Below are 22,067 nucleotides of genomic sequence, written 5' to 3'. Positions count from 1 at the left end.
TGCACAGCTCAAAATGACTCTCCACAGGAAATCGAGAAGATTTAGTTTGTATCACTTCTACTTTTACGCACCATAGAAAGCTACCATAACATACAATGACCGTTCTAGAGTCTTTTAGGCCTAATAACTTCACCGGTTAAACACACAAAATTAGTTTATCTATCACTTTCCAAGGTTGGGTCAATTTTCATTTAACACCAATAAAAAAACTTCTTGCGAAGTTATAGACTGAAAAAATTATATCATGTCCCCAAAAACAAATATTTTAAATTCAAACGCCCCGATCAAGTCAAAGTCTTCAGATAAACGGCTATCCTGAAGATCCAGTGGATCAGCCGGACCGACCACATACAAGTATGTGTCCCTCTGACAAAGTATGAACGACTAATTTTAAGCAAAAGAATAAAAACCCAACATAAACCGCCCCAGTCGCTTTCAGTCATCTGGCTAATGGTTATACTTATAATCTACAAGTAGATACAAGGACCAAACATATTCGTGGAATATGTCCTTCAGACTTGAGCAACCGACATAATTTTAAGCGATAGTGATGTTTTTTTTAAGAAAAGAAGAAAAACAAGGTTACTCGGGATTGATCATCCCATTTAGCTCAACAAGGTTTTGAAAACGGGATCAGTCAAACGCTTTTGTAAAAAGATCTGCAAAATTATCCAGTGAATCAACCTTTTCAAGCCAAGTTAATTTCTTCTCAGCACAATCCCGTATAAAATGATGACGGATGTCAATATGTTTAGTTTTACTGTGTTTAACGGGATTATTAGTTACTAAGATAGCAGCAGTGTTATCAATGCAAATAGGAGTTTGAGTGAAATTCAGACCATAATCGCGCATTTTCTGTTGTATCCATAAAACCTGGGAGCAGCAATTGGATGCTGCCATGTATTCTGCTTCGCAGGTGGAAATGGCTACAGAGGTCTGTTTCTTGCACTGCCACGACACCAATCTTCCACCGAGAAACTGACATCCACCGTTTGTTGACTTCCTGTTCTGATTGCAACCTCCATAGTCAGAATCGGTGTATGCTACCAAATCCAGATCTCCCCCTTTCGAGTACCATAGTCCCAACTTAGGCTTCCCTTTAAGATACCGCAAGATTCTATTCACTCCCTTCATGTGTGATTCCTTCGGGTTAGCCTGAAAACGAGCACAAAGACAAACTGCAAACATAATGTCAGGTCTAGATACGGTTAGATACATTAAAGAACCTATGATTGCCCAATATTGAGTGGGATCCACATCTTCATCACTGTCGGAATCAGCACCCAGTTTGTGGTTGACGCAGATTGGAGTGTCAAATGGGGTACTATCATCCATTTTAAAGCGTTAAAGAACATCATGAACATACTTCGTTTGATGAATAAACATGCCATCTTTCTTCTGATCTACCTGCAAACCCAAAAAGAAAGTTAATTCGCCCATGGCGCTCATCTCAAACCTTTTCTTCATGACTGCTTCAAACTCCTGACACATAGTAACTCTTGAGGCAGCAAAGATGATATCGTCCACATAAACCTGAACGAGTAGAAAATCACCCCCTTTCCGTTTGATAAACAAGGTACTGTCGATCTTCCCTCTCTCAAACCCATTCTCTAGAAAGTAATCTGACAGAGTTTCATACCAGGCCCGGGGTGCCTGATGTAGCCCATATAATGCTTTGCTCAGCTTTTATACATGATCAGGAAAATCTGGGTCAGGAAAACCCGGAGGTTGTTTGACGTATACCACCTCATCGACTTTTCCATTCAGAAACGCACTCTTCACATCCAACTGGAACACTTTCATCTCTTTGTGTGCAGCAAAGGCCAGAAACAGTCGAATTGCTTCCAATCTTGCCACAGGAGCAAACACTTCATTTTAATCAATTCCTTCCTGTTGATTAAACCCTTTGACTACCAATCTTGCCTTGTTGCGAATGATTACCCCTTTCTCATCTCTCTTACACTTGAATACCCACTTTGTACCGATACCGTTCACATCTTGTGGTTTTTCAACTAACTGCCATACTTCCATCTTTTCAAACTATGCCAGTTCTTCATGCATGGCTTCAACCCACGAGCTATCCTTCAGTGCCATTTGATAATTCTTTGGTTCTATCTGACTGATAAAGCAGGCGTACAAGCATTCATTTATAATACCAGTGTCTTTAATGCTTGCATACACACATGTGTTTTCATCCAAACTTTCTTCTAGTACGTACACCATCAGAAGGATTACCGATCACATTGTCTAAGGGATGATTCTTGTGAATTTTGGTGGATTGTACTAGACCGACTTCCATATCATTTTCTAGATTTGGAGAGAGTTCATCCGAGTGATGCTGAGTGTGAAATGGATTGTAGAATTCATCTTCATTCGAGACAACCGGAGTTTCAACCGCACTAGACGAGGTTGGTTGATTTTCATTATATTGCGGGCGTTGTACAATAGTCTCCTCTTCATCAAACAGCATCTGTGTGGCCATTTTCTAATCTATGTCTGCAAAATCCAAGTAAGGCACATTAAAAGATTTGAATAGCTTATCATAGTCGAAAGCCTCTGCTGGTCCCATGCTAGGCCTTGGTGGTTTGTATCTAGTAATGTCAGTGTTACAGACCACCTCAACCTTGCTGTTTGATAGATTAAAGACTCTTATGTTGGGTGTCCCAACAACATAGCCAACTAAGATACCTTCGTCAGCTTTCTCACCAAATTTAGAGTTAGTCTTTAATATCGAACATGGGGACCCGAAAGGTTCAAGACCTTTCAAATTTGGCTTTCTACCATGCATAAGTTCATAACATGTTTTATTTAATCTTTTAACAGTTAAAACACGATTAAGGATATAAAAGATTGTAGCAATAGCCTTAGCCCAGAACACCACAGGAAGTTTAGCATCTGCCAGCATGGTCCTGGCGCCTTCGAATAGAGTTCTATTCTTCCTTTCAGCTACTCCATTTTGTTGCGGAGTATATGGGGCACTGTACTGATGTTCTTTCCCTTTCTGCAAACAAAACATCTCCATCTGATAGTTCTTGAACTCTGAACCATTATCACATCTGATGTACTTAACCTTTCTCCCAACAATATTTTCCACCTTAGTAATCAAGTTAATTACCAATTGAACTGTTTCATCTTTTGCCTTCAGAAAATAGACCCAAGAGTATCGTGAGTAGTCATCGGTTACAACCAAACAGTATGAAGTTCCTCCTAGACTTTTTACATTCACAGGACCAAAGAGATCCATGTGAAGCAAGTCCAGGGTGCTGACAATTGAGTTAACCTTCTTGGAGTGATGAGGCTTCTTGTGTTGTTTTCCTTTCTTGCATGACACACATTGGTCTTCAAAATTGAAGTTCTTCAAGGGAACCCCAAGTACCAGCCCATTCTTGACAATGTAGTTCATCTTGCGAAGGTAAATATGACCCATTCTTCGGTGCCACAACTCTGACTCAACTCTGTTGCTTTTGACAGAAGACATGACTCTTCCGTTGCCATCTCGGTTGACCGCATATCCATTACATATGTGTTCTTTTCTCTTGGAGCCTTCATCACAATCCAGGTTTCAAGAATCTTGAAACCAGGATAAAGCACGAGTGCCTCATCTTTAGTAAAATGAACAGTGTATTCTTTGTCACATATCTGAGAGACACTCAACAGGTTGTGCTTCAACTCTTCCACAAAATTCACTTTTTCCAACTTTATTCTTCCATTCGTCACAGTCCCAATACCAGTGATTCTTCCTCCACTTTCTCCTGCAAAACTAATCCTTCCTCCTTGAACAGGCTTCCAATCACGTAACAATTTCTTGTTACCAGTCATGTGCCGGGAACAGCCACTGTCAACAACCCACATATTATTTTCAGCCATGTTCGACTGTTCCTGCACAATTAAAGAAATAGATTAAAATCTGGGGACCCAAGACCTTCTGGTCTTGGGTTGATTAAACCAGTTATCCGGCATCCATTACCTTGGTTGCCCAAAGTTAGCTTGAGGAGAGTTTCTATAAGATCTGAAAGGGAAATTTCTAGATGACTGGCTATGAGGCCATCCAAACCTTCGAGAATCTCTAGCATTAATGGAATTATAATTGTTGGTTTGGTGATTTACTGGGAAAAAACGAGACTGGTTTCTTTGAAATCTTGGATTAGTCCAACGATTGAAGGTTGATGTGTTAGCATTCTTACCAGCATCATATTTAGTATTCATATTATTCTCAGTTTCTGTTGGCCTCATATTTCTATATTTCCTTTGTTTCAGAGGACAATCACCAACAAAGTGTCCTATCCTGTTGCATCTAAAACAACTTCTGTTCGATTTATTCTTGTTGTTTTGAACATTCGTTTCAAAAGTTGTTGTAGATGATGAGGTTGCGTTACTGTCAGTTTATCTCACATATGGTGGAACAAACGGATTTAGGGAAGATTTCTTTTCATCAAACTTATAGTCCTCATCCCGCTTTAGTAACACAACCTCTTCTTTTTATCTTACCTGATTCAGACAGTTTGTCCGAATTAGACGAGACGGAACTTGTGACATTAGAATTTGTTTGACTAGCTTCACTCTCATTAATTTTAGTGTCTTTAGTAGAGACTTTGATTGGAACTGTCTGACTAATTTCAACATTCACGGATTGCTGATTACTAGGATTATATGTATAGTTATTATTATATGGTGGTGGAACTTCTGTGAATCCAATTCCCTCCTTTTTAATTGGGGAACGTTGAACACTTATAATGTGGTCCAGCATCGCTGAAGAATTTCTAAATTGTTCAATTTTCCTGTTCAGTTCCACCACTTTTACCTGGTAATCAGCTATCTGTTTATCCTTTTCAACTATTAGTTTGGTCTTCTCTTCTAACACTTCATAGCTAAGATCAATTACTTGTATTTTTTCAGCTAGAGTGGCTTTAAGACTTCTGATATCTTTTTCACTAGCTTTTATTTTTACCAAGTAGCTATTTTCTTTAGTTTTAGAATAGTGATGTTCTTCTTTTAAATTTTTAAATTGAGTGTCCAAACTAACAAACTGATCAGTTAATGCTTTCAATTAATCAGACAGTTTTTCACATTGTTCATAATGAGATTCAGAACATACCTCTAAGAGTTGATTGTTCACTTCTGCCATGTATGCTTGATCTTCCCCCGTCTCTTTGTCACTTCTTCTAGTTTCGATAGTTACCAGATTTTCCTGTTCGAACACCTCCTCAACTTGTATATCCCAGTTGTATCCACCGTTTTGCTGAGATACCATAGCCTTGTTTTCACTTCCACTTCCATTCTGTTGAGCAGGCCTGTTCTGATTTCGTTTGACTCTCTCATTTGTACACTCTTTAGAAAAATGACCATTTTGTTGACAGTTATAACAGCGAACCTTTGAATTGTCAAACCCCGGTCTTTCTCCAACAAACTTTCTACCAGTTTTCTTCATAAATCTCTTTACCCTTCTTACTATCATAGCCATCTGCCACTGCAGATCCATTTCTTCCAGATCATCAGCGTCAATCTGATCATAGTCCTCATCCAAGGTTGCTGGGTCGACTATTTTTCCTTTGATGTAATTCTCATAGCAGGCATAGAGAGCAAACTGTTGTTCAGCTGATTTCACACTCATTGGCATCTGTGAGTAGTTCTTGCTAGAAGCATTGGTTGAGAAATTACTAGTTGTGGTTTGAGGTTTTGAAGAACTATTATCTCCTGCTACAAAACATAAGTCACCATCCATATTAAGTACCACATGACCATCCTGAGTGCCGTTTGATTCCCCCTTTGAGTAGTAGGCAGTGGATTCGGTTTTTGAACTTGAGTTTGGAGTGACTTTAGCACCATACATTCCCGGATCCTGAACCTGATCAGTATGTGTCTCCTTTCGAGCCATGTTAAGTTCAAAATTACGTAATTTATTTACCACCGTCTCCAAGTCAATCTTCTCAAAATCTTTATCTTCTCTCATCAGCACTGTGTACATCTCTCATTTTGGTGGAAGAGCATCAAGGAGCTTTTCTACTATCTCTTCTTCCTTGTATTCAATGGAGTAGTTATTCAGCTCGGTCATCAGATGATAATATCGTGTGATGATGTCATCAAGTGATTCATTTTTCATGTACTTGAAAACTGAGAATTGAGTTTTCAGTAGCTTTGTCTTGGAGGTACGTATCCCAACATTTCCTTCATATCGATTCTCTAGTGCTAGTTCTCAAGCAGTTTTGTATTTTTTAAAAGTATGAAGAATCTCTTGTGGAAGTGCCATTGTTATGGCTGCATGTGCTTTACTTTCTGCCTCATACATCTTCTTTTCATCATCCTCCATCTTACTGTACTTCTTAATCTGTTCACGACCTTCAAACATGGTTGTTGGTGGAATGTACCCATCTTGAATGCAGACCCAGATCTTTGCGTCTTGATACTTCACATACTGTTCAAATCTATCTTTCCATGCAACGAAATCAGTACCTTTAAGCAGTTTTGGAGCTTTAGTTGCTGAACCAGCTTCAACCTCCATCTTTACCAGTTCAGTGATGTTTATCGAAGTCATACTTGAACGAAACGAGACTTAAAACTTAAAAACAAGACTTTGTGTGCAGTAAGCAGCGAAGTTAATACAACTTCGCTTGCCAACTTCGCTAAGGATAACTTCGCTGATTATAAACTTCGCTACTAGACAACTTCGCTTGCTACACAACTTCGCTGGCTAAACAACTTCGCTAGTCACAACTTCGCCAGTACCATAACTTCGCAGAAACCCTATATCTTCGCTAAAACCCTAGTTTGGGTGACGGCAACTTCGCCAGAAGAACGGATGGTTTTGCAGGTTTGACTACGACTATTTTTGAAGGTTTCGAATGTGATAGGATGGTGTATTTGATGAGTATTGTTGAGAAACTGACAGAGAAGCAATATTTCTACGTAAAACAGTTCCGTGAATAGTCGAACGGAATGAGTTTTAACACTCGTGTGATAATCCCGAACCACACAATCACGAGCAAAATGCTCTGATACCAATTGTAGGTTCCCAGCCGGATCTACACAGGAGTATCTCGTAACACGAGGGTGCGGAATCCCCACGTATACGATACGAGTGTTGAGACAATTAACAAGTAAATCACACGTAAAGAACACGAGTAAGTAAGATAATACTTGTTATATTGCCAAGAGAAAACCAAACACGTAACACTAAGGTGTTACAGAACAGCCGTCAAAAGTTCTACCAAAGAAGCCGAAGTTAGGAATATATATATCACAACAACTTCGCCTAACATGCTAGGTGAAGTTGTCTTAACTTCGCTTCTTTCCCAATTTCGCTTAAACACAAACCAAACTTAACACGTTCAAAACAAAACGAACAACTTTAACGATTACAGACACAAATAAACACGAGATACTGAACTACTGGCATCATGCACCAACAACTTGTCCTTACATGGCCTACTTGTTGTTGTTTGCCTCACAAAAGTCGACTTTGAGCTTGGACCATAAACTTGGAAATAATGATCAGGATTTGTTGAAAAAATCATTCGCTTTTGTCGGCAACATCGTGTCGATCGCATGCATACCATGTTGTCAAATATTTCATCTATCAATGCCTCAACCCCGGCAACATTCAAATAGGGGTTTAAAGCGACGACACAAGTAAACATCGGTGGTGTGTTTTCATAATATTTTTTGAACTTCTCCTTCATTGGTTCAACAATATTATTGAAAAAATCAATCTTGTTTTCAAACTATTTAAAATTCAAGGAGATGTATAATTATTGCAACACCCAACAACTAGTAGGATAATAAACCCCCGACAATTCAGTTGTTGCGGTTTTGAAAACATCAAGATACTCCAAGAGTTAACAGATATTTATCTAAGCACCGTCCGAAAACATATCGGCTTCGCACCGATCCACAAGAGTTTTATGAAATGCTTGTAATGTTTCTTGTAGGGCAAAAGCACACAAGAGCATATGACAAGTTGAGTTCCAGCGGGTTGGAATGTCCCAATTCGGCCTCAAATATTTTGTTTCCATCGATTTGCAATTATTTTTGTATTCAATATGCCCATGGTTTCACTGGCGAGACCTTCTTGAACAACCAAGTTGATAATATGTGCAACACATCGAGCATAAAAAAAATTCCGTAGCAAGGTAGTGTATATTTTATGATAAAATTTTCAACCGCCTTCGTATTGCTTGTTGCGTTATCAAACGACATTGAAAATATTTTTTCCTCAAGTTAAAAGTCGTTATTACCTCATCTACAATTTTAAACAATTTTTTGGCGCTATGTGGATACAGAAAGTTTGGATCAACCCAATGAGCGGTGACACAAAGATAGGATTCTGGTAACACATGTGGTGTCAACCAAACATCACTAATTAATTCACACTCGTTTGTGTAGTTTGAAAAAACTCAATTAAATCTTTTTTTGCACATTCCCACAATTTTAGACAATGACGTCTAAGGGTAGTACAACTTACATGGGTGTAGCGAGGTTGAAAAGTCTCTCGAATCAAGGTCGTCAAACGAGGGTTGTCAAAGTGGTTAAACGACAAACCTTCTTGAATCACGAACTTCTCCATTCTATCATGAACCGCTTTCATGTTGTAACGAAATATTGTACCATCTCTACCCAATTCGACTTTGTCCGATGCGGGAACTTCTTTCAACGCCTTGCAAATTTCTTTTCGATGTGTTTTTTTAAAGTTGTGTTCTAATCATTCTTTAAGCAAGTGCCACAAAATTTGCAACGATCTAGCCTTAAGGTCTCCATTGATCAACTCAACCAAATCCCAAATCCGCCATACGTCTTCGTTCCGGTTATGCGGGACGACTTGTATAACTTCGGGGTCATTTTCAACACCATCCGGGTCATTAAAAATGGATCTAGAAGTCGCTTTCTTGTTGTCCTTGTTGGTGCTTGCCATAATAACAAGTGGTGGTGGTGGTGGAAGTGAAAAAAATGGAGGTGTAGATAAGTTAGGATTGTAAAATGAGTGCAAACCAAGAAGTTTTTTTTGGCGTTTTTGACTTGGGCGGTAAAGCAGTTGATCCAAAAACATGTTATATAGTTTTTGGACCTCAAAAACCGGTTCCAACGGTCCTAAAACGGCTATGTTACCGTTGGAACCGGTTCCAAAGACTAGTTTTCAAAGGTTGTAGCTCATTTAATGCTAAAACACAGTGGAACCGGTTTTTTCGGGTAGGAACCGGAAACGTGTAGGAACCGATTTTTTAGAGAAATGGGAGAACCGGGTAGGGCTGTTCACGAACCGAACCGAACGCGAACATGCTCATACTTGGTTTGGTTTGAAAGCGAGCCGAACCGAGTGGATTGAATTTAAAGAAACGAGCGATATCTTTATGCTTGAACTTGGTTCAGTTTGAAACCGAACGGCTTGGTTCGGCTTGGTTTTGCTTGATTTCGTACAAAGTTTCCAATTTTAAATTTCCAAAACTTCAAAATATCATTAATCAAGATTTTAAACTCTAAATTGTCTAAAGTTCCACCTTTAAAATGTATAAAACTCAAAGTTAACAACAAAACAAATATAAAACGAGCGGCTATGGTTTATTTTTGAACTTTGAATTCAACATAAAAGACTGAAATTTTAAAAATTTTTAAAAATAGTATACTTTTATGTATATTCATAAAGTTTATATATATAACATATAAATAAAAAATAATTCGAGCAAAACGAACCGAACCAAACCGAGCGAGTCTTTGCTCGTTCTTGGGTTGTTTTTAAACCGAACCGAACGGCTCACTTCCAAACCGAGCCGAAATTGAACGGGAATTTTTCGAACGAACAACAAACGAGCGACGAGCATTTTAGACGGCCCTAGAACCGGGTAGGATTTTTCGGGTATGAAATAACCCAAACTGAGTATTGGGTTCCGGGTCAGGTCCGGTTCTTTTGTGCACCTCTAGATATCAATAGACTTGTTCACAATAACCCCCTGTACTATTTAACAATTACATTTTACATCCCTCTTCTATTTGTTACATACACAAAAGACAAAATCAATTATTTTTATCAACTAGTGTTGTGGGTCACTCTTTTCCCACTATTATTTGTGTAATATTAAATTAATAATCACCCACCGCGTCAACCCATTTCTCTGCCAATTTCAAACCCTAAATCCTGTAAATTAATTACCTTTGTGTTTGAACATTATATATAATATTATACACACACGAATGATGATGTCAGGTGTGGTGTGATTTTAATTTTTCTTTGGTTATGTATTATTCATTCATTATCTGAAATTGGTGTGTTTTGTTTTGACACCCAGATTATAACATCAATGATCTGATTCAAGAAGCTGAATATAGGTGGTTAACCCCAGAAGAAGTGCTTTTTATACTTGAGAATTATGATGATGCACACCTTATTCATCACCCACCTCAAAAACCACCCAGTTAGTCACCCTTCTCTCTTTATTAGGCCCGTAAACGAACCAAACGTTCAGCGAACAGTTCGTGAACCGTTCAGCGAGTTAAAGCAAATGAACATGAACAAAGCCCTCTTTCGTCCAGTTATGTTCATGAACGTTCGCTCATGTTCATTAATATATGATGTTCATAAAGTTTTTTGTACATTTATTTATTTTATCTAAATATTTTATATTTCTTAATTTGTTACCGCTAACATAAAATAAGAAATCATATTCTCACTTCGTTTTTGCATTGTTCACATTTCTTTCTCATCATTCACATCGATCTCAATCTCTAGGCTCCACCGATTTTATTTGTGTTCGTGAACACATTCGTTTCCTTCGTTCGGTAAGCGTTCGTGAACACAATTTTTTCCTTAACAAAAGAACTTGTTCGTGTTCATTCAGTTCGTTTACAGCCTTAGTCTTTATTATTTGTTTCATTTCTTAATGATAATGTGTATGATTTCTGATTGCTATTTAATTACTTACAGGTGGTTCTTTGTTTCTTTTTAACAAAAGGGTTCTTCGTTTTTTCCTTAAAGATGGTCATACTTGGCACACTAAGAATGTCGCCGAACGTTTAAAGGTTCGCTTTTATCGTTTGGGTTTTGGTGAAAATTTATATAATAATGCAGTGATCTTATGAGAATGAATATGTGGGTAGATTGGAAATGTTGATGCTTTAAATTGTTACTATGCACACGGTGAGGACAATCCGAATTTCCAGAGGCGTACTTACTGGACGTTAGATTCGTAAGTACGTTTTTTTATTGGAATGTCTTACAGGTTACATATTAATCAGTTGATTTGTTGGTGGCAGGGCTATGGAGCATATTGTTCTTGTTCATTACAGAGTATGTATGTCTTATTATTGTTATTATTATTATAACCACAAATGTTAAATCAAAGTTGTTATTTCAAATATGTGAGTAATTTGTTCAACAGGAAGTGCAGCCAGAAAGCGAGCACTATTCTGCATCCACATTGTTTGATCAAGAGCGGAAATTTAGTATTCGGGAAATATCACCTCGGTGGGGTTATGCATCTCGGCCTACAAAGGTAAATAAATCTAGGGGTGTGCATGGTTCGGTTCGGTTCGGTTAATAGCCTCAACCAAATTAACCAATCGGTTTTCGGTTAATCCGTTCGGTTTATTCAGTTCGGTTCGGTTAATAACCAAAATCAAATTTGGACCAAAATTATTAACTTAGAAATACATGAAATGGATGCCTAAATAAATCAAATGAATGTACAAATACATGAAATTGATATATAAATACACGACATGGTGGTGTAAATTTATAAAAATGGTGGTATTAAACATGAAATACATAATATGGAGATATAAAATCCAGAAATATATGAGAATATTAATGTTTCGGTTTAGTTGACCGAGGCAAAAAATAACCGATAACCACTTTTTGGTTTATTCGGTTATCAATTAATTTTGGTTCGGTTCGGTTAATAGCCTCAACCAAATTAACCAATCGGTTTTCGGTTAATCCGTTCAGTTTATTCAGTCCGGTTCAGTTAATAACCAAAAATCAAATTTGGGCTAAAATTATTTACTTAGAAATACATGAAATGGATGCTGAAATACATCAAATTTCATGTATAAATACATGAAATGGTGGGAAAAAAACATGAAATACATGAAGTGGAGATATAAAATCCAGAAATATATGAAAATATTTAGGTTCCATTCGGCTAACCGAGGGTACCAAAAAAACCGAGAACCACTTTTTGGTTTATTCGGTCATCGGTTAATTTTGGTTCGGTTAATGCGCACACCTAAATAAATCCACACACTTCACTTGTTTTCTATAATAATAAGCACGGAGCTGAATATTCGTAATTATTGCAGGTACTGGTAATTGGGACATTTACATGTGATCTATCAAATAGTGAATGGATTTGCAAGTTCGGAGACACTCAAGTCCCTGTCGAGATTATTCAAGAGGGAGTAATCTGCTGCTACGCGCCACCTCATCCATCCGGAAATGTTACTCTTTCTATCACATCCGGCAGCCGACAGGCTTGTAGTCAGTTTGAGTATCATGATAAACCACCCGATGGTGAATTATCAAGATCAGAACAAGATAGTGAAGAAGATCGGTTAAGGATAGTAGAAGAAGAGCTTAAGAAAGTGAGTAGGCAGAATGTAATAACGCACTACCTTCTTTCGTTCCTGATCGTGCTGACAGCCACTTGGCAGATATCAGAGGTTTCAATCATTTTAAAACTGAAAGATGGAGTCACTCACCCATTTCGCTCCATCGGTGGCCTGCTTAAGAGTATGGTAACACGCCCCCGTTTAACAAATGGTAATGATTTTAATGATGAAATGAATACGATAACTAGTAACCTCATTGAGTCCTCGCCTGTTCACGATTTCAAAATTCCAAAGCTTCAGCTGCCCAATTTCGACTTGGGTTTAAATGATTGACTCACTCACCCCATGGTCAAATGCTTCTTCGTGTTTCGGATGAAATTGTTAATAAGTAGTTTAAAAGACCTTCGTCACAGTTTCAGCGTTTTGTCGATCGTTGAAGCTCCTTTTTTTTTTGTTCGGTCCGGTTTGTATTTCTTTTTAATTTTTTAATATCTATTTAAGTATATATGTATTATAATAATGAATCATCTTCTATCATTTTAAAGATTTTCAAACTATTGGTTTAGAAAACAGAAAATTCGGAAAATTGACGGAAAAACACAAAAGTAGCCTCGATCGATCATACAGTGAGGAAACAGCTATGTTTGTTGATTAACGGCTATGAGGACACGCTGATGGTGACCGTCAGTGATCGTCGATGCTTGTATGTATTCTGATTAATCAGCTTTGTTTGCTGATGTGAGAGTAGAGGCAAGGATTTGGTTTGGTACCAACTCACTACACAAAAGAATGTTTGAATGTGATTGTATTAGTTGTATATATTGAATTAGTTTTTGTCCCCCGTATTACGGGGGTGTTTTATATTGTTTGTTTTAATATTTATTTATTTTTTAAATTTATATTTTTTTTTGTATGAAAGTTAATAATATACTTATGGTTTGATGATAAATTGTTTCATAAATAAATGAGATGTTATAACCCGGTTTAAAAGCTATATGGTTTTGATGAGACCTAAGACCCGTTTATTTTTTTTACTATAAAGTTGGTTTTTTTAATTATAAATAATATTTATGATAGCTAATAATATAATTATGGTTTGATCAGACGTTTTATATTGTTTGTTCTAATATTTATTTTTTTTAATTTATATTTTTTTTATTGTATGAATATTAATAATATACTTATGGTTTGATGATAAATTGTTTCACAAATAAATGAGATGTTATAACTCGGTTTAAAAGCTATATGGTTTTTATGAGACCCAAGACCCGTTTATTTTTTTTTTACTATAAAATTGTTTTTTAATTTAAATAATATATATATCTTTTTTAAAATAAATAATATATTAATTTTTAGTATATCCTATTTTATAGGATTTTTACATCTATAATTTGGTGAGAATAATTTGTTATTTAATGAGATGTTATAACCCGTTTAAGGAATATCTGGGTTTGGTAGACCCATACCCATGAATTCGGGTCAAATGCATGAGAAGCCTCCATTTAAAAATCAAGCAAATCCGGTGACTTCAAAAAAAGGGGGAGCGACCACATCGCGACACATATGATTTTTATGTTTTCGTTTATATATATTATAGATAGGTTTTTACAAAGGGTATATAAACGTAGATATTTACATAAGCTACCCTGTATTATGACTAAATTTGATATGATATAATATTCAGAAAGCTTGTGTCTCGTTCAAAATTGATTAGTTTAAATTGATTAGTTTATAAATGACTCGAGTCAAGGTGGCCTTTTTTTTGTAAACAAGTTTAGCTCGAGCATAGGCAAGCTTGGCTTTGTGCGCTCATTAAACATCCCTAACATTTGCCCACAAATAGCAACCATAATTACTTATTTACTTATGATGAGAGCGATACATACCACTAATATGTTATTCATACACCACTAATACACCATACGAACCTTATGACCCTACTGCTTCTGCTTGTATAATATGGCGAAAATGTTTATCCATATAAGATAGGGGTGTGCATAAGACCGACAAAACCGAACTAAACAAAATCCAAAGGTATGGTTTTATGTTTTTGTAAAAACCGAATAAACTGGACAGAAATTATAGATTTTTTTTATTTTTTATTTTTTTTAATTCTAAGGATTTTATAAGAATGTAAAACGAACCATGTACACCCCAGTTATAAGGTATTAAACGAAGACAAATTTATAGTTTTTAAAAGTTAAAAAGTTATTCAGACAACATAACTTTATAGCATGTGAAGACTTTAAGATGGTATAATTTTGCATCACTCTTTTTTATATGCTAGTTAGAAATATGAAAAGTGCAGTTTGTCTTCTGATCTAATGGTATGGGGTTGCTGGCTAAGGCTTAAGATCTTATGATCTCAGGCAGGCCCGACTTTGAAGGTGTGCGAGCCGCACCTTCGTCCGGGGCCAAAAATTTTATATTTTTATATGTATTTCGAAAAATAATTCTTATGTATTATAAATGGATTTTGATCACTCTTAAAATTATTGGGCCCAAACAATTTTTTATTCTACAACAAATGGTTAAAATTTAAGTTATTGGGCTCAACCAAAATGACAAAATCAATAATAATAATAAAATTAATAATCAATTAAATAAAATGCTCATCAAAATAAGGCATATGGCGACACTTTATTGTTCTCATTCCTCCTTCCAAGTTCCAACCCTCCTTCTTTAGTCCCCACCGCCAGTCACCAACATCTCTAGCAATCGGTACCACCAAGCAATCGGTATGATTTTAAGTTATAACTATTTGATTATTCTATTTTATGGTTATTCTGCTATCCGGTCGAACAATTGGATATTTGGATAATATAAATTGCGAAGTAGTGATCAAACAATTTGTTTTTGTTGTCATGAATGCTAGGAGAGTTTTACGAATCATCAGTTAGCGGTTAGCTATTATTAGATTTGGTTTAAATTACTATATGTTTGATATTTTTATTGTTTTAACATTAATATCGTTTAAAAAAAATTAGCATATATATTCCGTTACCCGTTAGGGCGTTAGGGCCTACGGGCCTTTTTATTTCAGCTCGACCGATGTTTTAAAATTCTCGGAGACGACCCTGATATCAGGTTCGAAACCTAGCTCAAGGGAGTTTTGCCACAATTATGAGTTTCCTTTTTTATGGTGTTATTGGATGAGTTAAGACTGGAACGTCAAAAACAATATAAACAGTTACCCGTGTCAAGAAGGCTTATTCGACTAATGCGATGTTTGAAAAGGAAAGAAGTCCAAATAAAGACAGAAGTATGAGTTATGAGTAAACTATTGACTTCCATTAAATGATTCTAGGATTGAGGATACAGGCCCAATACTGTCGGAGTGTCGGTGGACATTCGGGTGACTGTTAGGAACTTACTTGCACATATATATAAACATTAACATTAATAAAGCAAAAGCAGCTGCTGCCTTTACTCTCAACCTCCGCCTCTTACTTTGCTGCTCAGTCATCCATCCGCCTTAATTTGTAAGTTGTTTTTCTTTCCTTAAACTTGCTATGTTCAGTTGAAAATTGTAAGTAACAAAAGTATTTTAAGTCAAATGCAGATCAATTATCAACAACTGATTTAACCCCTGCGAAATTTCTCAGTATTTAAATTACTGAATTGTAACATTCCGAAAATCATATCAAATATAGATCTAAATAATTAACTTCCGTACGGACAGTTTACAGTTTACTGAATTGTCAGTATGTTTTTTTAATAACTTTCTGCAGCTTATCATGTGAATCAGATTTAACAGATGCTGATTTTCCACACAATTATGCATAAATCTGGGTTTTGTTTTGTTTTGTTTTTTTATGCATTAATCTTTACAAAACAATTAATAGCATGTGACTTCAAGAGCACACCTTAGTTATATGTTACTTATTGAGCCTATTATAGAAACTAATATAACAGATTTTCAGGTAGGCAAAATTTTGTTTTCTGATATTGAAAATGAAACTTAGAGCATATTTCTGTTTTTTTGTGTGGTGGTAGGGTTGAATATGTCGTCGAAATTGGGTCAAAACGTAATGGAAGGAACAATCTGGGACAAGCGTGGGAATTCTGGGATTATGCATATTCTAATTTCACATCAAGAAGCGCTGATCAATTCGATCCAATTTGTATATGTAACGCGCCGGGATGAAGTTAAGCATACAAACGTCTATGGAGAACCAAACGGTCTGAAATTTGATGTGGTAAGTATTACCATTTTACTCGATATGTACGTTTATACGAGACTTAGGTAGTCATTTTTCATATAAAAATTTGCAGGTGACCTTTAATTACCCATCAGAGTTTTTAACTTCAGTGGGTGGTGAGTTTAATGACAACGGATTAGCTTTTTTATCATTTACTACCAACAAACGTAAGTTTGGACCTTTTGGAGGAACCCACAGTACCGACGGATCTATTCCTGCATCCGCTTATAAAATGTTCAACTATGACTTTGGACATAGAGATTGTTTCTCAGGATTTCATGGAAGCGTCAAAGACAAACGTCTGTACGCCATTGGGATATATGTCTACCCAGCCACCAAACATATTGATTCCAAAACCGCTAAATGATGACCAAAGCATTCAGTATAATTACAATGAACAATCATGTATTATGTGTGACTATGTGAGCACCTTGTGTTTTGATTTGCTTTCAATGTATTAATTACTACCTACATGTTGAGACCAAATAATGTGACATGCTGTTTGATGGTTGTTTATACCGACGCTGTTTTCTTACTTGGTCGCCAAATCTTTCTAGGTGACGTGCGCACCAAATCACTAGATTTTGATACTAAATCAATATCTAGTTTTGATGCATCAAGAGAGAGTTTCTCACTGATAAAACCATCTAAATCAAACCCGGTTCCACTTTCTGCATTACTTTCATCAACACGATCCGATCCCTCTTCACTTGTTGAATCGCGTGGATTTTGATTAATGTTTAGTAGTTTCTTAAGGCTATCAATGGGGGGATCTATCATGTCAAACACTCCTGTCATCCATGAACCGTCATCAACGACTTCTGTACGCTGTTGCAGCCAATTAATAATTAGAATTATTACAGGTTTTATATATATATATATATATTGTTTTTATTGGAATGTGAAATACCTGTTGAAAATATAGGTTTCTGATTTCTTCTGCGCGTATCGAGTTTCCTTCATCTTCCTCAAGATTTGCCCATGTCATCCATGTTACATAGCTTTGGGAGTTTATGTTGAGTGATGATCTAAATAGTCTTCTAGCAGCTGATAAATTACCCAACCTTTGTTCCAAAACACCCCAAGCCTAAATGTATTTAAACACATTTTACATTAAAAAAACAGAGTTAATACCATGAAAAACTAATATACTTTCTTATTTTATTAAAAAAAATGCCTCAACCTAGATTAAGTATATTAAAGTCACTCCACTTAGTGATTTTTGAATTAACATCCCTAAATTTGTACACACTAACTATTTGAAAATTTAAACTTGTTAACGGTCAAAATGTAAGAAAGTGACATTCTAACATTTTTGAAAAAAACAATTTTACCATCTCATTTCTTACTAATATTACAAAATTAGTTTAGTGACTTTTTTCCATGTATTTTTTACAAGTTGAGAGGAAAACTAGGTTGAGAAACTTTTTAATGTAAAATAAGAAATTATCCAATCATTGTTCCAAAACACCCCAAGCCCAAATACATTAGATATATCTAAATACATTTTGATATCAAAAATAGAGTTAATACTATGAAAAACAAATATACGATTTTTTATAAAGGTTTCTCGTTGACCTAATTTTTGTATATTACAGCTTGTGAAAGATACGCGAAAAAGTCATTAAATTCCCTACATCTGTCTAAAATGCACATGTTATATGATTTTAAAGAATGTTTAACTCTTAGATTGGTCAAACTTGATTTGCAAAAAAACATTTATACGAGATTATTTTGACCGACTTAAGAGTTGACGGTTCATTTAAAAAATAGTACCTGCAGTTTAGACAAAGTTCGAAACTTTAATTTACAGTAAAAAGTTTACGGAATGTATATTGATTTTCTGTATACATATATATGAAAAATAAGTGAAACCTGAAGACATCTAGCAGCACTTTCACTTGTTGAATTGACTGCCAGTGCTTTTTGGTAGAGTTCTCTAGCTGCTTTTATATTTCCTTCCTTCCACTCCATCCAACCCCAAGCCTAAATTAATAAATAAACCACTTAATTAAACAAAAAGCTATTTTTTTTTTTCAAAAAAAATATGAAAAATGATATTCTTACAATCCAGACGGGATGGTGCCTTGGGTCTAGCTCTGCAGCTCTTCTGAACAATGCTCGGGCCAAATTGGCTGCTGAATGTTTGTATTCCAACAAACCGAGTGATTGAAGTAAAACAGGATCTCTGGGGTTTAACGCGTGGCCAATTTTTAACAGTTTTCTTCCTTTATCAACATTTCCAACATTAGCTTCAAAAACTCCCCATACATGCCATGCAAATCTATTCTTTGGACTAGCTTGCACAGCTTTCTGATTCGGTATCACAAAGATTATGTGATTTGTGTAAAACAACAATTTAAGAGGAAAAAAAACGATGTTTTACCTCAAAAAGTTGTCTAGCTTCGCGATAATTTTCTTGGTGTACCTCAAGCTGAGCCCATGACTACACAAGTGAAATACAATGAATTCTACAATTACTTCTTTATATTATGTATTTATGTGAACATATTATGCCTGCAAATGAACCAAACGGACACGAACGGGGCATGCTTGTGTTCGTTCGTTTACTTTAACCAAACAAACTATCAAACACGAGCAATTAAATAAACGGAGTTTTCTTGTTCATGTTCGTTCGTTAAGAAAATGAACCTGCTCATGATCGTTAATAACATAAACAAATGGTTAGCCAATGATAATGAACGAATATAATTAAGTATTTAAGCATAGATGAATGAATATAACTAAGCAACACCAATTAAAAGTTAACGTGAATATTAATATGTTGGGCCTAAAAACGTAATAAAACTACACTAAATTGAAATGGTGATTTTATTAATTTAATAAAACCAGACAAAACATGTAATGGGCCTAACAATAAATGAATGCATAAATAAGCGAACAAATTACAAACATTAGCGAACGTTCACGAACATAAATGAATGAACAAGACATGTCTTCATGTTCATTCGTTTTACTAAATGAACAAAAAGTTTTGTTCATGTTCGTTAGTTTATTAAATAAACGAATTTCCCGCCAAATGGTTTACGAACGGTCCACTGAACATTCAATTCGTTTACAGGCGTAGAGCATATTCATGTTAGGGATTCGAGAACTTACAAGCCAACTCGCACAGCTTTTCGGATTACATTTAGTAGCCTGCCTAAACAATTATCGTGCTTGGTCGTTTCGGTTTGCTTTAGCTTCAAGGATTGCAAGTGTTTGGTATATATATTCATTTCCACCACAGTTTTTTATTCCTTTACTAAGAAGATATCTAGCTTTCTTTACATTCCCAACTTTTAGTTCCAAAACTGCCCATCCATGCCAAGCTGCAATGTGTTTCTTGTCAGCAACTGTTGCAGCATCAAATAGTTGCCTAGCCTTCCTTATATTTCCCATTTTGTTTTCCAGAACAGCCCAACACTGATTTCATATAACATATATAAGTATTTAAACAATTAAAATTGTATTTTTTATTAAAATATATATATATATATATATATATAGGAAGACTGACCTGCCAAATGTAGGCATTTTCACCTTGTGTTGCTTGGCAGCCCTTCTCATACACTGCTCTTGCTTCATTTGTTTTTGATTGTTTACCCAATATTTTCCCTAGTGCTACATAAGATCTTCCATCCTCGGGCCATATAGATATGCACTAAACACCAAAGAATTTTTATTAGTAAAACATTCTAAAAATATAAGTATAACTGTATAAAGAAGCTTTCCAAAACAGAGATGGAAACAAATCAAGAGAAATTACAGTAGCATTTTATGTCATGTTCAAGCAAATTAAAGTTAATAACTTGAACTTAATGCAATTGTCCTGTAATCTTTATAGATTCGAGCTTAAACAAACTAAGAGGTAATAAATTTACCTAATTTTAAAGCCGGGAAACAGGCATGGATTGAATTTGAGATGGCCTTATGGTTAGGATTGGTGAAGCCTTTGTAATTGAATTATATGTTTGACATAGGGAAACTACTATTAAACATTAACTAGGCCCATATTAATTAATGTTTCTTGGTGGCTAAGTAAGTATTGTAACACTAATCCTAGTCTATTCATATCTTTGTAATATGCAATTGTCATCTTTTATCGAGTAATAATAAGAAAACACTAGTTGTATTGTAGCTAATGAATGTATATCACCTTCACTGAACGACGTAAATTCTTGTGTCATGTTTGTTTACTTACGTGTGCGTGTGATACATCATACATGCATTTCCTTACAAATTAAATCTTCATGTGCAAACAATATTATTATTTTCATGCCATTGGTTTAATACCACTCTACTATCATGAACTATCTGATTAATTAACTGTTCTTGTAACGTATTAAATATCAACAATAAGGAGTTCAGTACTATATATTATCAAAATCTAAGCATCTAATATTGTAATTCAAATCAATATCAACAAAATCACAATAAGTTAAGTTTATACCTTCTGAAGAACCTCCTCGGCTTCGCTATAGCGAAAACTCCAGGCCAACACTTTGGCTCTAACAACGCTAGATCCAGATTAACACCTAACGGCTTCTCACCTGAACTCGAAGCAGCATCGATCCTCATCGGCTCAAATATCGGCATCTTCTTCGCAAACCTAGACAACTCAGCATCAACTCCCGAAGACGATGACGTCACCGACTCCACTTCCACGTCATCAACATCATCACCGGAATCCTCCTTCACCGGGCGCCGTACAACGAGCAAATCCTCCAACGCTCGTTTTCCGGCGTCATCGAATTCTTCGGAAACGGCGTCGTCTCGGATCACCGGCGGCGGGAAGGCGGAGGAATCGAGAGCATGTAGCGATGTGAAAGTGAGGGTTTGATGAAGGTAGTGAAGTGTAAATTTGGAGTGTTGGCATTGGAGAACACAGGAAAGTGTTGTTTAGAGGAAGAAGATAGCTTCATGGCTATTTGCTACACCACAGCACAGATGTGTTGGAGGTGGGTGGAGTGTGAAAACACGAGAGTGCCCTTTGGGTTGGGTACGGAAGGCATGGTTGATGAGGGTGTTGTGGTAATTTGGCGATGAAGGGAGGTTTGGTTGGATGAGGAGAGATTTTGTTTTACAAGTGGAGGGTTTTTATTGGAACGGAAGCAGTGGATAACTTGATCCATTATTTTTACTACGGAAAATCATGTTTGTTTTTTTTTACTACACCAACAAAACAAACTCAGAATTTTCTAAATACTTAGTACGGGTTGATTTAATGGTAAAAGATCATGGTTAGCTGGTTTAACCTAACTCATTTATCTAATAGTGGTAAATCATGGATGCTTTCAGGATCAAACTGTATATCACAAAGATCTCAGTTTC

At 36.0% G+C, this 22,067-nt stretch overlaps 1 protein-coding gene and 1 pseudogene across 2 annotated transcripts; one reads left to right on the top strand and one right to left on the bottom strand.

Moving 5' to 3' along the window:
• Nucleotides 1-10,066: 10,066 nt before the first annotated feature.
• LOC143558417 (calmodulin-binding transcription activator 4-like) lies at nt 10,067-11,628 on the top strand. The gene is made up of 6 exons (XM_077047255.1): nt 10,067-10,192; nt 10,275-10,400; nt 10,910-11,004; nt 11,083-11,171; nt 11,239-11,272; nt 11,364-11,628. Exons 1-6 carry the CDS (start codon nt 10,180-10,182, stop codon nt 11,520-11,522), a joined length of 516 nt encoding a protein of 171 aa, XP_076903370.1. The 5' UTR covers nt 10,067-10,179; the 3' UTR covers nt 11,523-11,628.
• Nucleotides 11,629-16,768: 5,140 nt separating this feature from the next.
• On the bottom strand, nt 16,769-21,658 carry LOC143558429 (protein high chlorophyll fluorescent 107-like; annotated as a pseudogene). The gene is made up of 8 exons (XR_013139739.1): nt 21,187-21,658; nt 20,254-20,397; nt 19,854-20,159; nt 19,120-19,179; nt 18,801-19,046; nt 18,609-18,719; nt 17,644-17,820; nt 16,769-17,561 (listed from the first exon to the last, which is right to left on the bottom strand). The product of XR_013139739.1 is annotated as a protein high chlorophyll fluorescent 107-like (transcript).
• Nucleotides 21,659-22,067: the final 409 nt, after the last annotated feature.

Source organism: Bidens hawaiensis, unplaced genomic scaffold (genome assembly GCF_021521415.1).
Source record: "Bidens hawaiensis isolate Kalapana, Puna unplaced genomic scaffold, B.hawaiensis_p1.1 tig00019456_1, whole genome shotgun sequence".
NCBI classification, from domain to species: domain Eukaryota; kingdom Viridiplantae; phylum Streptophyta; class Magnoliopsida; order Asterales; family Asteraceae; genus Bidens; species Bidens hawaiensis.
The sequence above is the reverse complement of the archived record's forward strand: the minus strand, read 5'-3'. Positions and strand labels throughout refer to the sequence as shown.